At 49.6% G+C, this 11,963-nt stretch overlaps 1 protein-coding gene across 1 annotated transcript in view; it reads left to right on the forward strand.

Moving 5' to 3' along the window:
- The window catches only part of PTPRJ (protein tyrosine phosphatase receptor type J), a 48,189-nt gene that overhangs the window by 20,947 nt on the left and 15,279 nt on the right, over positions 1 to 11,963 (forward strand). Inside the window, exons 7-12 of the mRNA XM_040259281.1 lie at positions 356 to 613; positions 1,370 to 1,645; positions 3,958 to 4,248; positions 7,920 to 8,051; positions 9,896 to 10,106; positions 10,218 to 10,342. Coding sequence (XP_040115215.1) covers positions 356 to 613; positions 1,370 to 1,645; positions 3,958 to 4,248; positions 7,920 to 8,051; positions 9,896 to 10,106; positions 10,218 to 10,342 — 1,293 coding nt within the window. The remainder of the gene's footprint in view (positions 1 to 355; positions 614 to 1,369; positions 1,646 to 3,957; positions 4,249 to 7,919; positions 8,052 to 9,895; positions 10,107 to 10,217; positions 10,343 to 11,963) is intronic.

Genomic DNA, 11,963 nt, shown 5'->3' on the forward strand with positions numbered 1-11,963 from the left:
TTTGATGCATCTTTACAAACCGAACCCATCTGGTCACTAGCACTCAGATTAAGAAAAACTGAGCATGGTTTCCACTCTAGAAGACCCCCTCCCAACCACCCCCAAACAAGGGGATGTCTCTATGACAAAAGCAAAAGGCCAGAGAACTGATAGGATAGGTTGGTAAATTCATCGGTGTTGCAGAAGAGCCAAGATTCTTGAAAGAAACGGTTGCTCGCCTAAGTGTTAAGAGTCTGCCCTTTGTGAACTCATTTGATGACAGAAGAGCAAGTTCACTGGCAGATACTTTAGAATAAAGCTGGACATTACGATGGTCATTGACAGACTTCCCTTTTTCTTCCTTTGCTCTGCCCAGACCCCAGTGCAGTGTTTGACATCCGTGTTGTTAACGTCACCACAACCGACATGCAGCTGGAGTGGCGGAACACAGACAGTGCTACTGGGTACACCTACAGCGTAGAAGTACGGTCTGAACACAGCTCTGACTTGAAAAACAGTTCTCACACAGGGATCACTTTCCACAGCCTGACCCCGGGCACCTTATATACGATCACAGTCACCCCCAAGATGAACTTGGTCCAGGGGGTGGCCAGCTCCACTCTACAGTACACACGTGAGTGTTTTAGGACACCCTCCTGAGGAAGCATTTTCCCAGCCTTTCACCTGGAGGAGGGGAAATAAGCACAGGTTCAGTGATGAGGCAAGAGGCCCTTATGTTTCTGGGCTCCAGGTACAATGTGAAACCAAGTAAGCTGAAGACGTTGGGCTCAGCCCAACCTGCCCTGGCGGCACTGGTGCTGAGTCATGTGAACTTGTAATTGTCTTCCGAAGCAGAAAGGCATCCCATAAGCAGGGGAAGCATCACTATTCATTCATTCCTTGGGAATACAGACTGGAGGAGGGGTCACCTGGTCATGTTGGCATGGAAGATGCTGCCCAAAGGAAGCAGTTTTGCATGTACCAGTGAGGGGCATGCTGTGCTAATATTTGACCTAAATATATGGTAGAGATGGAAGCTGATAATGTCTTTTTTGTATATTTTTGTTTCATTAATCATATTTTAAAAACAAGTGGGAAATTACATCTTGAAAATAGATTTCAGATAAAGTATTAAAAGAAGTCTGAAAAGCTTCAGTTCTTTTGAGATTTAATCTGTATAATTATTTTCTAAATGTCTTTTTGGGGAAGCCTCCTCCTTTTTGATCCCAGCAAGTATTAGCTTTATTTATTTTTTACCCAAAGGACCAGTCTATTTTTATTTTAAATTTAATGAAAAAAAAAAAGAAAAAAATTTCCAGGCTATTTGTAGATGCAGTCAATAAAATGGCTCAAGTTAATCCATCCTTTTTTTTTTCCCCTAAAACTTAAGGGCCCAACAAGGTGTCCAGCATTGAGATAACGACCAATACCACAGCAGCAACCTTAAATTGGCAGAATGTTGATAAAGCCTCTTCAAACTACACCTACTGCCTTCTTATTGGGCAGGATGGAAGCTCCAGCAACGCCACGCCAATAGTCACAGGCATCGGCGTTACCCATGCTACGGTCACCAAGTTAATCCCTGGTTCCTCCTACACCGTAGAGATCTTCACGCAGGTGGGGGATGTTAAGTCATCTGCACCCGGCAGGCAGTCATTCTGTACAGGTAAGTAGTCTCAGGGGCCTCTTGGATTCCTTCTTGTATCATGCTGACCTTGCACATAGGTCCTTGCAATAAACTCTAGTTGATTAGATTTTTTTGCCGACCACCATGGCATCTTAGTTTTCCAACCAGGGGTAGAACCTTCACCCCGCTGCAGTGGCCCACCAGGGAAGCCCCTCGAGTTGGTTAGCTTCTGTGTGGTGTGTGAGCACCCTATCATCTCATTAGTGCTGTCTTGCTGCCCTCGTCGTTCATTCATTCAGCAGATATGTCCTGAGCATTGACTGTGTGTCAGGTACTGTCAAAGGTCACAGATGAGTCCCTGCCTTTCTGAAACTTTCATTCTGGTGGCAGAAGACCTAATAAGCGAGAAACGTAGGTTATTAGGTGATGATTACTGCTGAGGAAAGAGAAGTAAAAAGGATAGGAGAAATGCGATGTTTATCTTGGGGAAGGCTTTGTCGAAAAGGTGACTTCTGAGCAAAGACTTGCAGGAAGTGAAGCCAGTCGCGTGGGTGGGAGAGACGGGCAGCCCCAGTGCGGAGGTCCTGGGCCTGGAGTGTGCTTGCTGTGTTGGAGGAAGAGCAGGAGGTCAGGATGGCAGAGGTGGAGCCACGGCAGCAAGAGGGGGAGGTGGAGGAGGTGAGGCCCACGGGGTGAGGGGCCAGGGCACAGCTGATGTCAGGCCTTGCAGCTCAGTAGTTTGGCTTTTACCCTGAAGAAGACAGAAAGGATATAGTTAAAAGGGATGCTCAGCGTCTTCACTTTTCTTGATCCTTATCTCTCAATGCAAAAAGTGTGATTGTTTAAAGAAAAGAGCCCTGTGTTTAACCGAAGGAGCTTTCAGAGAGTGAGTGGCGGGATGTTTGGTGAACGGCTGTGAGTCCTTCTGCTCACAGTTCTGATGGTGGGACCTTTATCCCTCTGGACCTGTGGGCCATCTTATCCCCTACCCGCTTTGCACTTGCTTCCTTTCTTCCTTAGACTAAACCCTTCAGGTGTGTTCAGGCTGATCTGGAAGTGGGGCAGGGATCCCAGCATATCAGCCTCCCTGGTAGTGTGGCGGCTGGGACCTCGAGGACCTCTGACCTTTCACGTGGAGTGGCATGAGATGCTGGCAGCTCTGAGCCCCCTGTGTTAACTCAGACTCTGTTCACCGGGTCTAGATTCTGATCTTTGGCGTGTGGGTGGCTTCCATTGCTAATATTTATCTTAGCTGCAGTCACGGTTCCCTGTAGCAAGAGAAAGATATCTGTGAGCATTTATGAGTCGGGGGGTGGGTGGACAGGTCTGTGGGAGGGGGACTGTAGCGGGCAGGTGGTCCTTCCAGGCCTCGGGTGGAGAATGTGGGCGCTGTGCTTGGGTGACTCTTTAAAACTTTTTCTGCTTTAAAACACTGCAATGGTCAAGCCATGATAATATCCCCACCGCCAGTATATTAACACAGAGTTTTCCATTTATTTATTTTTGGAGGCACCCCTGGGATCTGAAAGAGTTTTCCATTTATGTCAGCTTTCTGTGGACGCTTAATAAAATCCTGCTGCTGCTGCTTAGTTGAGTCGGTCGTGTCTGAGTCTGAGACCCCGTGGACTGCAGCCCGCCAGGCTCCTCTGTCCATGGGATTCTCTTGGCAAGAGTACTGGAGCAGGTGGCGTGTCCTCCTCCGGGGTATCTTCCTGGCCCTGGGACTGAACCTGGGTCTCCTGCGTTGCAGGCAGATTCTTTACCGCGGAGCCACCAGGGAAGCCCTTCAAATGGGTAGAGACAAATAACAGCTCATATTAAAGATGAAGAAACGGGTGCCATTTACCATTGATTATTCAGCCTGTTGTGTACGTAGAAAACACCCTGGACTTGGATTTAGAAAACCCAAGATCAGTTTTGGCTTTGCCACTGGCCAGCCATGTGATTTGAGCAAATTACTTAATCTAAGTCTCAGTTGATTCAGCTGCAAAATGGGACAGTATTAACCCTGCCTGTTCCAGAACGATGGTCAAGAGGGTGCCCAGATGAGGAGATGCAGGTGGAGAAATTGCTGCCACTCCCAGCGTAAGGTAGCTATGTCTCATGGGCCCTTGTGCTCTCCCAGCCTGGAGCCCGACGGCCACCATTTCATTTAATGCTCAGATAGTCCTGCAGCTGGGGCTGACCCAAGGTCACAAAGTTCAGTAAGGCCTGATTCAAGGTCAGCCTCCGCCTCTTCTGCCTTTCCCCACTGCTGTCTCCTCATCCTCAACGGGCCAGGCATCCCAGGTTTAAGTGTTGGCAAAGGCAAACGTCCAAGAATCTCATGATGTGCTGTGCTTGCCTTGCAGACCCTGAGCCGGTAGCCTCCTTCGAGTGTGGAGCAGTCCCCAAGAAGGCCACCTTGGTCCTTAGGTGGGCCTGCCCTTTAGGCTACAACACAGGCTTTGAGCTGGAGGTCAGCCATGGATACTGGAAAAATACAACAACAGTGGAGGGCTGCTCCTCAAAGAACGGCTCTGAGTTCACGATGGAAGTCACGCATTTGAATTTTTCTACCTTGTACGACATCAGCATCGCTACCTGGTCCTGTAACAAGAAGGCACCGCCTGCCCGAAACACCTGCCTCTCTGGCATCACAGGTGGGCTTCCTGGAGGGCAGGGTAGCCAGCAGGTCATTTGACCACTCCTGGAAAGCTGACCCAGAGGCTCTGCCAAGTGTTGTTGGAAACCTGTTTCTAAAAAAAATTTATCCAAAATATTTGTTTTTGTTAACCCAGTTCTGTAGAAATCTACTCTATATAGTCTATAGAAACTATAGTGAGTGAGTGAAAGTCACTCAGTTGTGTCCGATTCTTTGTGACCCCATGGACTATACAGCCCATAGAATTATCCAGGCCAGAATCCTGGAGTGGGTAGCCTTTCCCTTCTCCAGAGGATCTTCCCAACCCAGAGGTCGAACCCAGGTCTCCCACATTACAGGCAGATTCTTTACCAGCCTAATCACAAGGGAGGCATAGAAACTGTATAATCTATAGAAATTTAGTGAGAATTATCTTTTACATTCCAAAAGTTGCCTTTGTTTTATGCAACAATTTGTTGCCACATATTCTTTTAAGTGGTAAGTTCCTCTACTGCATTAAAACAAAGTATTTTTATAGAAATGTTCAAATAGACACGAAAGGAAAGGATATTGTAATGGGACCCACGTACCATCATCACTCAGTTGACCATTTGTGGGCATTTGACCAATCTTGTTTCATTTCTATCCCCTCCACTCTTATTGGATTTCTTTGAGACCAGTCCTGGTTATTCTATAATTTTATTTGTATGTTTTCCACATGTATTGATGCAAGAGAGGGACTCCTTTCCACCCCCTTTCAAACATAACTACCTTACTATTCAGTTCAGTTCAGTTGCTCAGTTGTGTCTGACTCTTTGTGACCCCATGGACTGCAGCACGCCAGGCCTCCCTGTCCATCACCAACTCCCGGAGTTTACCCAAACTCATGTCCATTGAGTCGGTGATGCCATCCAACCATCTCATCCTCTGTTGTCCCCTTCTCCTCCTTCCTTCAATCTTTCCCAGCATCATGGTCTTTTCAAATGAGTCAGTTCTTCGCATCAGGTGGCCAAAGTATTGGAGTTTCAGCCTCAGTCCTTCCAATGAATATTCAGGACTGACTTCCTTTAGGATGAACTGGTTGGATCTCCTTGCTGTCCAAGGGACTCTCAAGAGTCTTCTCCAACATCACAGTTCAAAAGCATCAATTCTTTGGCATTCCTATTACCATTACATTAAAAAACTTAATGATCCCTTTTTTGTGGGCCAAGCTGCACAACTTGTGGGATCTCAGTTCCCTGACCAGGATTTGAACCCCGGTTACACAGTGAAAGCACTAAATCCTAACCACTAGGTCACCAGGGAGCTCCCAACAATCTTTTTTTTTTTTTTAAACTATTATGAGAAACTCAGTCAAGATTCATATTTTGCTAGAATCTGGGTCAACAAATTCCCCAGCTGTTTTGGGGTCATTCACAAGAGATTCCTCCCAGTGAATGTTCTCATGTTGTTGCTTAGTTGCTCAGTCGTGTCTGACTCTTTTGCAACCCCCTGGACCGTAGCGCTCCAGGCTCCTCTGTCCATGGGATTTCCCAGGCAAGAATACTGGAGTGGGTTGTCATTTCCTTCTCCAGGGGATTTTCCCAATGCAGGCAGGCAGGGCCCCTTGAGTGTAGGACTGAGAAAGGCATTGAGAAGGAAAGAATTTCCAGGCGTGGAGGTGAATGCTGTCTTGGGGCAGGGAGCTGGGGACTCCCAGCTGGCGGGCTAGAAGGCAAAGAGCTACAGGGGGTGTGGGAGCGGGTGTTACAGTGTCTGATGAGGCAGTTGACACCAAGACGTGGGAACAGCGCCTCCAAGTTGCCACTGCTGTCAGTTACTTGAGAGGTTGCCGGAGGATGGTTTAGAGCTGTGCCTTCCAGTAGTAAATCATATGAGCCTCTTGTATAATAAGAAATTTCCTAGGCACCACATCAGGAAACTGAAAAGAGCAGCTGAAATGAAGTTTTTATTTATTTTTTTCTGCTCTGTGTGGCATATGGGATCTTAGTTCCCCGACCAGGGATTGAACCCTTGCATTGGAAGTGTGGACCACTGGACTGCCAGGGAAGTCTCTGAAATGAGTTTTGATCATATTTTATTTAACCCAGTATATTAAAAATGTTATCATTTCAGCATTTAATTTCACTTAATTTGTATAATGTAAGTTATTAATGGGGCTTCCCTGGTAGCTCAGCTGGTAAAGAAGCTACCTGCAATGCAAGAGACCCGGGTTTGATCCCTGGGTTGGGAAAGATCCCCTGGAGGAGGGCATGGCAACCCATTCCAGTATTCTTGCCTGGAGAATCCCCATGGACAGAGGAGCCTGGCAGGCTACAGTCCATGGGGTCGCAGAGTTGGACACGACTGAGCATGCACGCGCGCGTGCACACACACACACACACGTTATTAATGAGATACTCTACATCCAGAGTTGGACTAGTTACTTTCCAGAGTGATTTATTGTTGCTTAGTCGCTCAGTCACGCCTGACTCTTGCCACCCCGTGGACAGTAGCCCGCCAGGCTCCCCTGTCTGTGGGATTTCCCTGGCAAGAATACTGGAGAGGGTTGCCGTTTCAGTGGCTGCCATACTGGACAGCATATGTTTGGAGAATTGGGCTGTAGGCTTTGTCTTTTTGGAGTTCACTTTTCTGAGTCTCTCTTGATTATAATAGCAAAGACACACTGTACGTGGGAGACAAGTTAGGCAGAGAGTGTGTATGAGGAGAGGAATCATCTTTATTCAGCTTTCCTTTTGTGTCTTAAGTGGCTTAAGGCCACTCAGAATGCTTCTGTGTGGGCTGTTCGGATTTCCAGGAAGAGGGTCAGCTGGGTTTCTCTAGCGGAGTTTTAAACCATCCCTAGTGAACAAATGACGCAGAAGGCAATGGCACCCCACCCCAGTACTCTTGCCTGGAAAACCCCATGGACGGAGGAGCCTGGTGGGCTGCAGTCCATGGGGTCACTAAGAGTCGGACACGACTGAGCGATTTCACTTTCACTCTTCACTTTCATGCATTGGAGAAGGAAATGGCAACCCACTCCAGTGTTCTTGCCTGGAGAACCCCTGGGACGGGGGAGCCTGGTGGGCTGCCGTCTGTGGGGCTGCAGAGCGGAGACGACTGAAGCGGCTCAGCAGCAGCAGCAGAGGACAATCGGGACTTCAGTGTGAAGGGTAGGGGTAGGACTGCAGTCAGGTCTCAGGAGGAAGCGCGTTCTCGCCACGTGGTCTTTGCTTCCCTCTGGGTACCTGCTCCGGCATTGTTCTCAGCTGACCGACCGGTCCTGGGGCCAAGTCCAGCTCCCAGATCCCCACCTGGACGTTACACCTACACAGCCTCTGTCTCGCTCTCCTCCTTCTGCCCCCCTTCTCAGGGTAAGCAACCTGGCCTTTCTGGGCCAGGAAGGACCAGCGGAAAACAGGAAAGACACATTACCTTCTAGAAACGAGGTTGCCAGGAGGCCCCCTTGGGACTGTGGCTGGACCCACTGAAGGGGTGCTTGTCAGCTAGGCAGGCTCCCCAAGGACCCCCCACCTCTGTCCCCACCAGTTCGCTCCCTCGCCCTTCGCTTCTGGATTTCCTTTTTGTGAGCTCAACACACAGCATGCGGAACCAGGGGGGATCTTGAGGGGGGCGCTACAGCAAATCCTCTCCTTACTAATTTCGTTCCTTCTTTGGTTTTAAGTGTTTGGTGTTTTCCTGTTTCAGACCCCCCTCTTCCAGATGGGTCCCCCAATATCACATCTGTCAGTCACAATTCAGTGAAGGTCAAGTTCAGCGGGTTCGAAGCCAGCCATGGACCTATCAAAGCCTACGCGCTTGTTCTCACCACTGTGGATGGTAAGGAGGGGTCCTGATGGGTTCCGTAGCTGGTGGGTGATGGTGTGACTGGGCGCCACTTCTGTGCCCACCGAGGCACATTAGTGAGACAGACACATGTCGGGTTTGACACCTCAGCCCACACTTTGGCACTCACCCGGGGATGGGTGGGTGTAATTCTGATGAGCTCAGTCAGAAGTTGACAGACTTCCTGTAAAGGGCCAGACGGCAAATCATTTTAAACTTCGCAGGCTCTGCAGTCTCCCTCTCAGCTGCTCAACTTTGCGGCTGTCGTGTGAAAGAAACCATAGAAAATACGGAAAGAGTGAGAGTGACTATTCCAGAATTTACCAAAAATGGGTGGCTGACTGGCTGTGGCCCTTGGATTTGACTTGCTTACCTCTAATCTAGGGTTTTCATCTCTTTTGCAACAGAGTGTTTTAGGTAGCAGATTAGTAGTTTTAACCAACTTTGTCTCTTGCACACATGCATACATACGCGTGCACGCACACACACACACACACACACACGCCCAAATGATCCTCAAAGGGTGACTTTTTCTTGGAAGAAAACAACAAAAAAATTGCATTTGCAGTGGGAACTGGCAAAGAGCATCGCCATAGCTGAGAGAGGAGGTGGATTAAATGCCTTCTTTCCTTAAAGGGCTCTGTTACATTCCTTGGAAGTAAGAAGGGAAAGCTTCAAGGATGGGTGGGTGGGACTGGTTGCTTTGTTCAAGGCTTGGTTTAAAGCTCTGAGATTTGGAACTTCCCTGAGGGTCCAGTGGTTAGGACTCTGAGCTTTCAAGGCCATGTACCTGGGTTCAATCCTGGTTCGGGAACTAAGCTCCTACAAGTTACATGGCATGGCCAAAACACAAAAAAGGGCCGGGCTTTGCTTTTTGGTGATTCTTTAACTGTGAACAATGCCGTGCCATCCCTGCCCAGCCATGCGGCCTGTGATTCTGTCCTCATCTCCCCGAGTAAGACAGAGATCAAACCCACTGTCAGGGCAGTGCACATCCAGGAAGACAAGGGATTCTCTGGTGTCGTCAACCTGTGGCTTAATTTCAAAAAGAGACGCCGAGATCTCGCTCGCTCTTTCTTTCTGTCTTTTGTTTTGACTCTGTTTCAGACACCTGGTCATTTTGCTGTGAAGGTTTTCAGCAAATCCCGAGCTCAGATCTTTGCTGAATGGGGGAGATGAGGTTGCATACTGACCAGCCTAATCAGGACCAGCCTGGGATGGGATGGGTGAGGTCACACACACTCCCCGTCGGATGGTCTGGGTTAGAAATACAACTTCACCACCTTTTGGCCCAGGTCTCTTTTAGCCATGCCATGTAACTTGCAGGAGCTTAGTTCCCGAACCAGGATTGAACCCATGTACATGGCCTTGAAAGCTCAGAGTCCTAACCACTGGACCCTCAGGGAAGTTCCAAAACTCAGACCTTTTAACTGTACAGATGTATCCCCATCTGCACTGTGGGGATAGTCAGCCTGTGCAATGAGATTATTGTGGGGATTAAATAGGTAAGTAAAGCTCTTAGAACTTAATAGAAGGAAAACCTGGCAGAGAGAGCATACATAAGAGATGGCAGGGGTCACCACCAACATTCGCTGTCAAGGTCATTGTTTAGAAATGCTGGAGACGCAATGAACCTCTGTGAACCTCACTTTCTTTCTCTTTAAGAAAGATGTATACAATGTTTAAAGGTTAGACTCCATTTACAGCTGTTACACAGTACTGGCTGTGTAAGGCATCCTGGAGCCTGTCTTACACCAGCAGTTTGTACCCCACTCCCCACCCCACGTGCTATCCTTTTCTCACTTTCTTATGCCTTCCCTTCTGTGTGCCTTTCTTAGCTGTTCCGCCATCGGCAGATATTTTGAGATTCACATATGATGACTTCAAAAGGAGGGCCTCGGATACTTATGTGACGTACCTCATAACAACAGAAGCAAAGAGACGTGCTCAGGGCTTGTCTGAAGTCTTGAAATACGAGGTTGATGTTGGCAACGAGTCCATCACACACGGCTACTACAATGGGAAGCTGGAACCCCTGGGCTCCTATCGGTAATGCCTCGTGGTTCTTGCTCCGGGGGGCCAGGCCTCTGAGTGCAGGGCTCTCTGTGCCTGGGACGTCACATCTCAGTCGCCTCTTTTTTTTCTCTTGTCACCCCACAGGGCTTGTGTGGCCGGATTCACCAGTATTGCCTTCAGCCCTCATGGCAACGGACTCATAGATGGGAACGAGAGCTACGTGTCCTTCAGTCCCTGTTCAGAGGCCGTTTTCTTGCCCCAGGATCCAGGTAGAGGGGCAGGAGTGCTGTTAGCAGTTCACTGAGGCTTTGCTTCCAGTATCCACAGAAGGATGGGCGTCTGCACCCCTCCCTGGGTCCCCAGGAGGCTTGGAAAGCCTGGTCTCTTTTCGCAGAAGCTGAGATGTCACTTGGCCATCAGGACCCAGCTCAGCTTCCTCTTCTGGGGTCCCCCCAGCCCTGCCCACCACGTGCCTCCCCCGAAGGCCCGTTGCACTTTCAGTCGGCACGCTCTGTTTGCTCCTTTCTCTCCAGTGCAGTGGTTTGTGTGCCTGTGTGCCAGACACACATGCCCCTTGCAGTGCATGGAACTCTTGACTATTAGGATCAGAAGGAGCTGTGGGAATCGTCTTGTCGGATGCGCACTTTATTTTTAAAAAATTTTATTGAAGTATAGTTGGTGTACAATGTTGTGTTAGTCTCTGGAGCATAGCAGAGTGATTCAGACACACACACAGACACACACACACATATTCGTTCTTGTGTTCTTTTCCTTGCTCCCTGTGCCATGTACAGTAGGCCTTGTTGTTTACCGCCCTGTATATGATACGCTGCCTCTGCTAGGCCCAAACTCTCAGTCCTTTCCTGCCCCCGCCCACCGTCCCCTTGGCAACCAGAAGTCTGTTCTCTCTCTCTGTGCAATCCCCGCTCTAGAAATGAGGGCGTTAAGGCCCAGAGAGGGGCAGTGACTGGCCCCAGGTTGCACAGTGCCTTTAGGGGCCGGCCCGGCATTCTGGGCTTGGACTCCCTGTCGGGTGCTCCTGTCCTTTATCACAGAGTGAACTGATTTAGGAGCTTCAAGGGCTCAAGCGGGCAGGGTGCCTCCCCTCCACTCAGGCCAGAGACCGACTGGCCAGCCAGTTTGCTATTTGTCTGGTCTCTGTACTTGGTAGCCGTTGGCTTCAGCAAAGAAGCCCAGGAGCCAAGTTCAGGGATCCCCAAAGCCTCCCCCGCAAGCACAAGGGTTTGATGTCACCCGGGCGTGTGGGCGTTAGTGTCGAAACGTCAACGGTGGAACTGCGTGTCCAGGAATTTTCAAACCGCGGCCGCTCCGCCCCACGGCCCATTCCCCGGGAGCCCCCGCCCGACTCCGAACTCACCAAGAGCGTTTCTGCCCGCTTGGCATCTTGTACGTGGGGGGGCTGCACACGCCTCCCTGTGAGGAAAGGAAGCGGCGGGTGAGGACAACCCGAAAGTCACCGGTAGCTCAGCTGCCTCAGTTTGCAGGTGGAGGGAACAGCGCCTTTCCCAGAGCAGCCAGGCAGCAGCAGCTGGGAGCCCAGGACCGCTCCCAGACACCTAGGCTAGGTTACGTCCAGAGCTGCCTACCTGCCCTCTGCCACACACACACACACACACACACACACACACACAGGCACAGACAGACACACAGACACCACACAGACCACACAGACACAGACGCAGACACAGACACACAGACAGACACAGACACACCCATAGACACCACACATACACACAGACACACATACATGCATACACAGACACAGACACACATATAGACACCACATACACACACACAGAGACACACACACATGCATACACAGACACAGACAGACACCACACACACACAGACACACACACAGACACAGAC

This window comes from Oryx dammah, unplaced genomic scaffold (assembly GCF_014754425.2).
Source record: "Oryx dammah isolate SB20612 unplaced genomic scaffold, SCBI_Odam_1.1 HiC_scaffold_17, whole genome shotgun sequence".
In the NCBI taxonomy this organism is placed as follows: Eukaryota; Metazoa; Chordata; class Mammalia; order Artiodactyla; family Bovidae; genus Oryx; species Oryx dammah.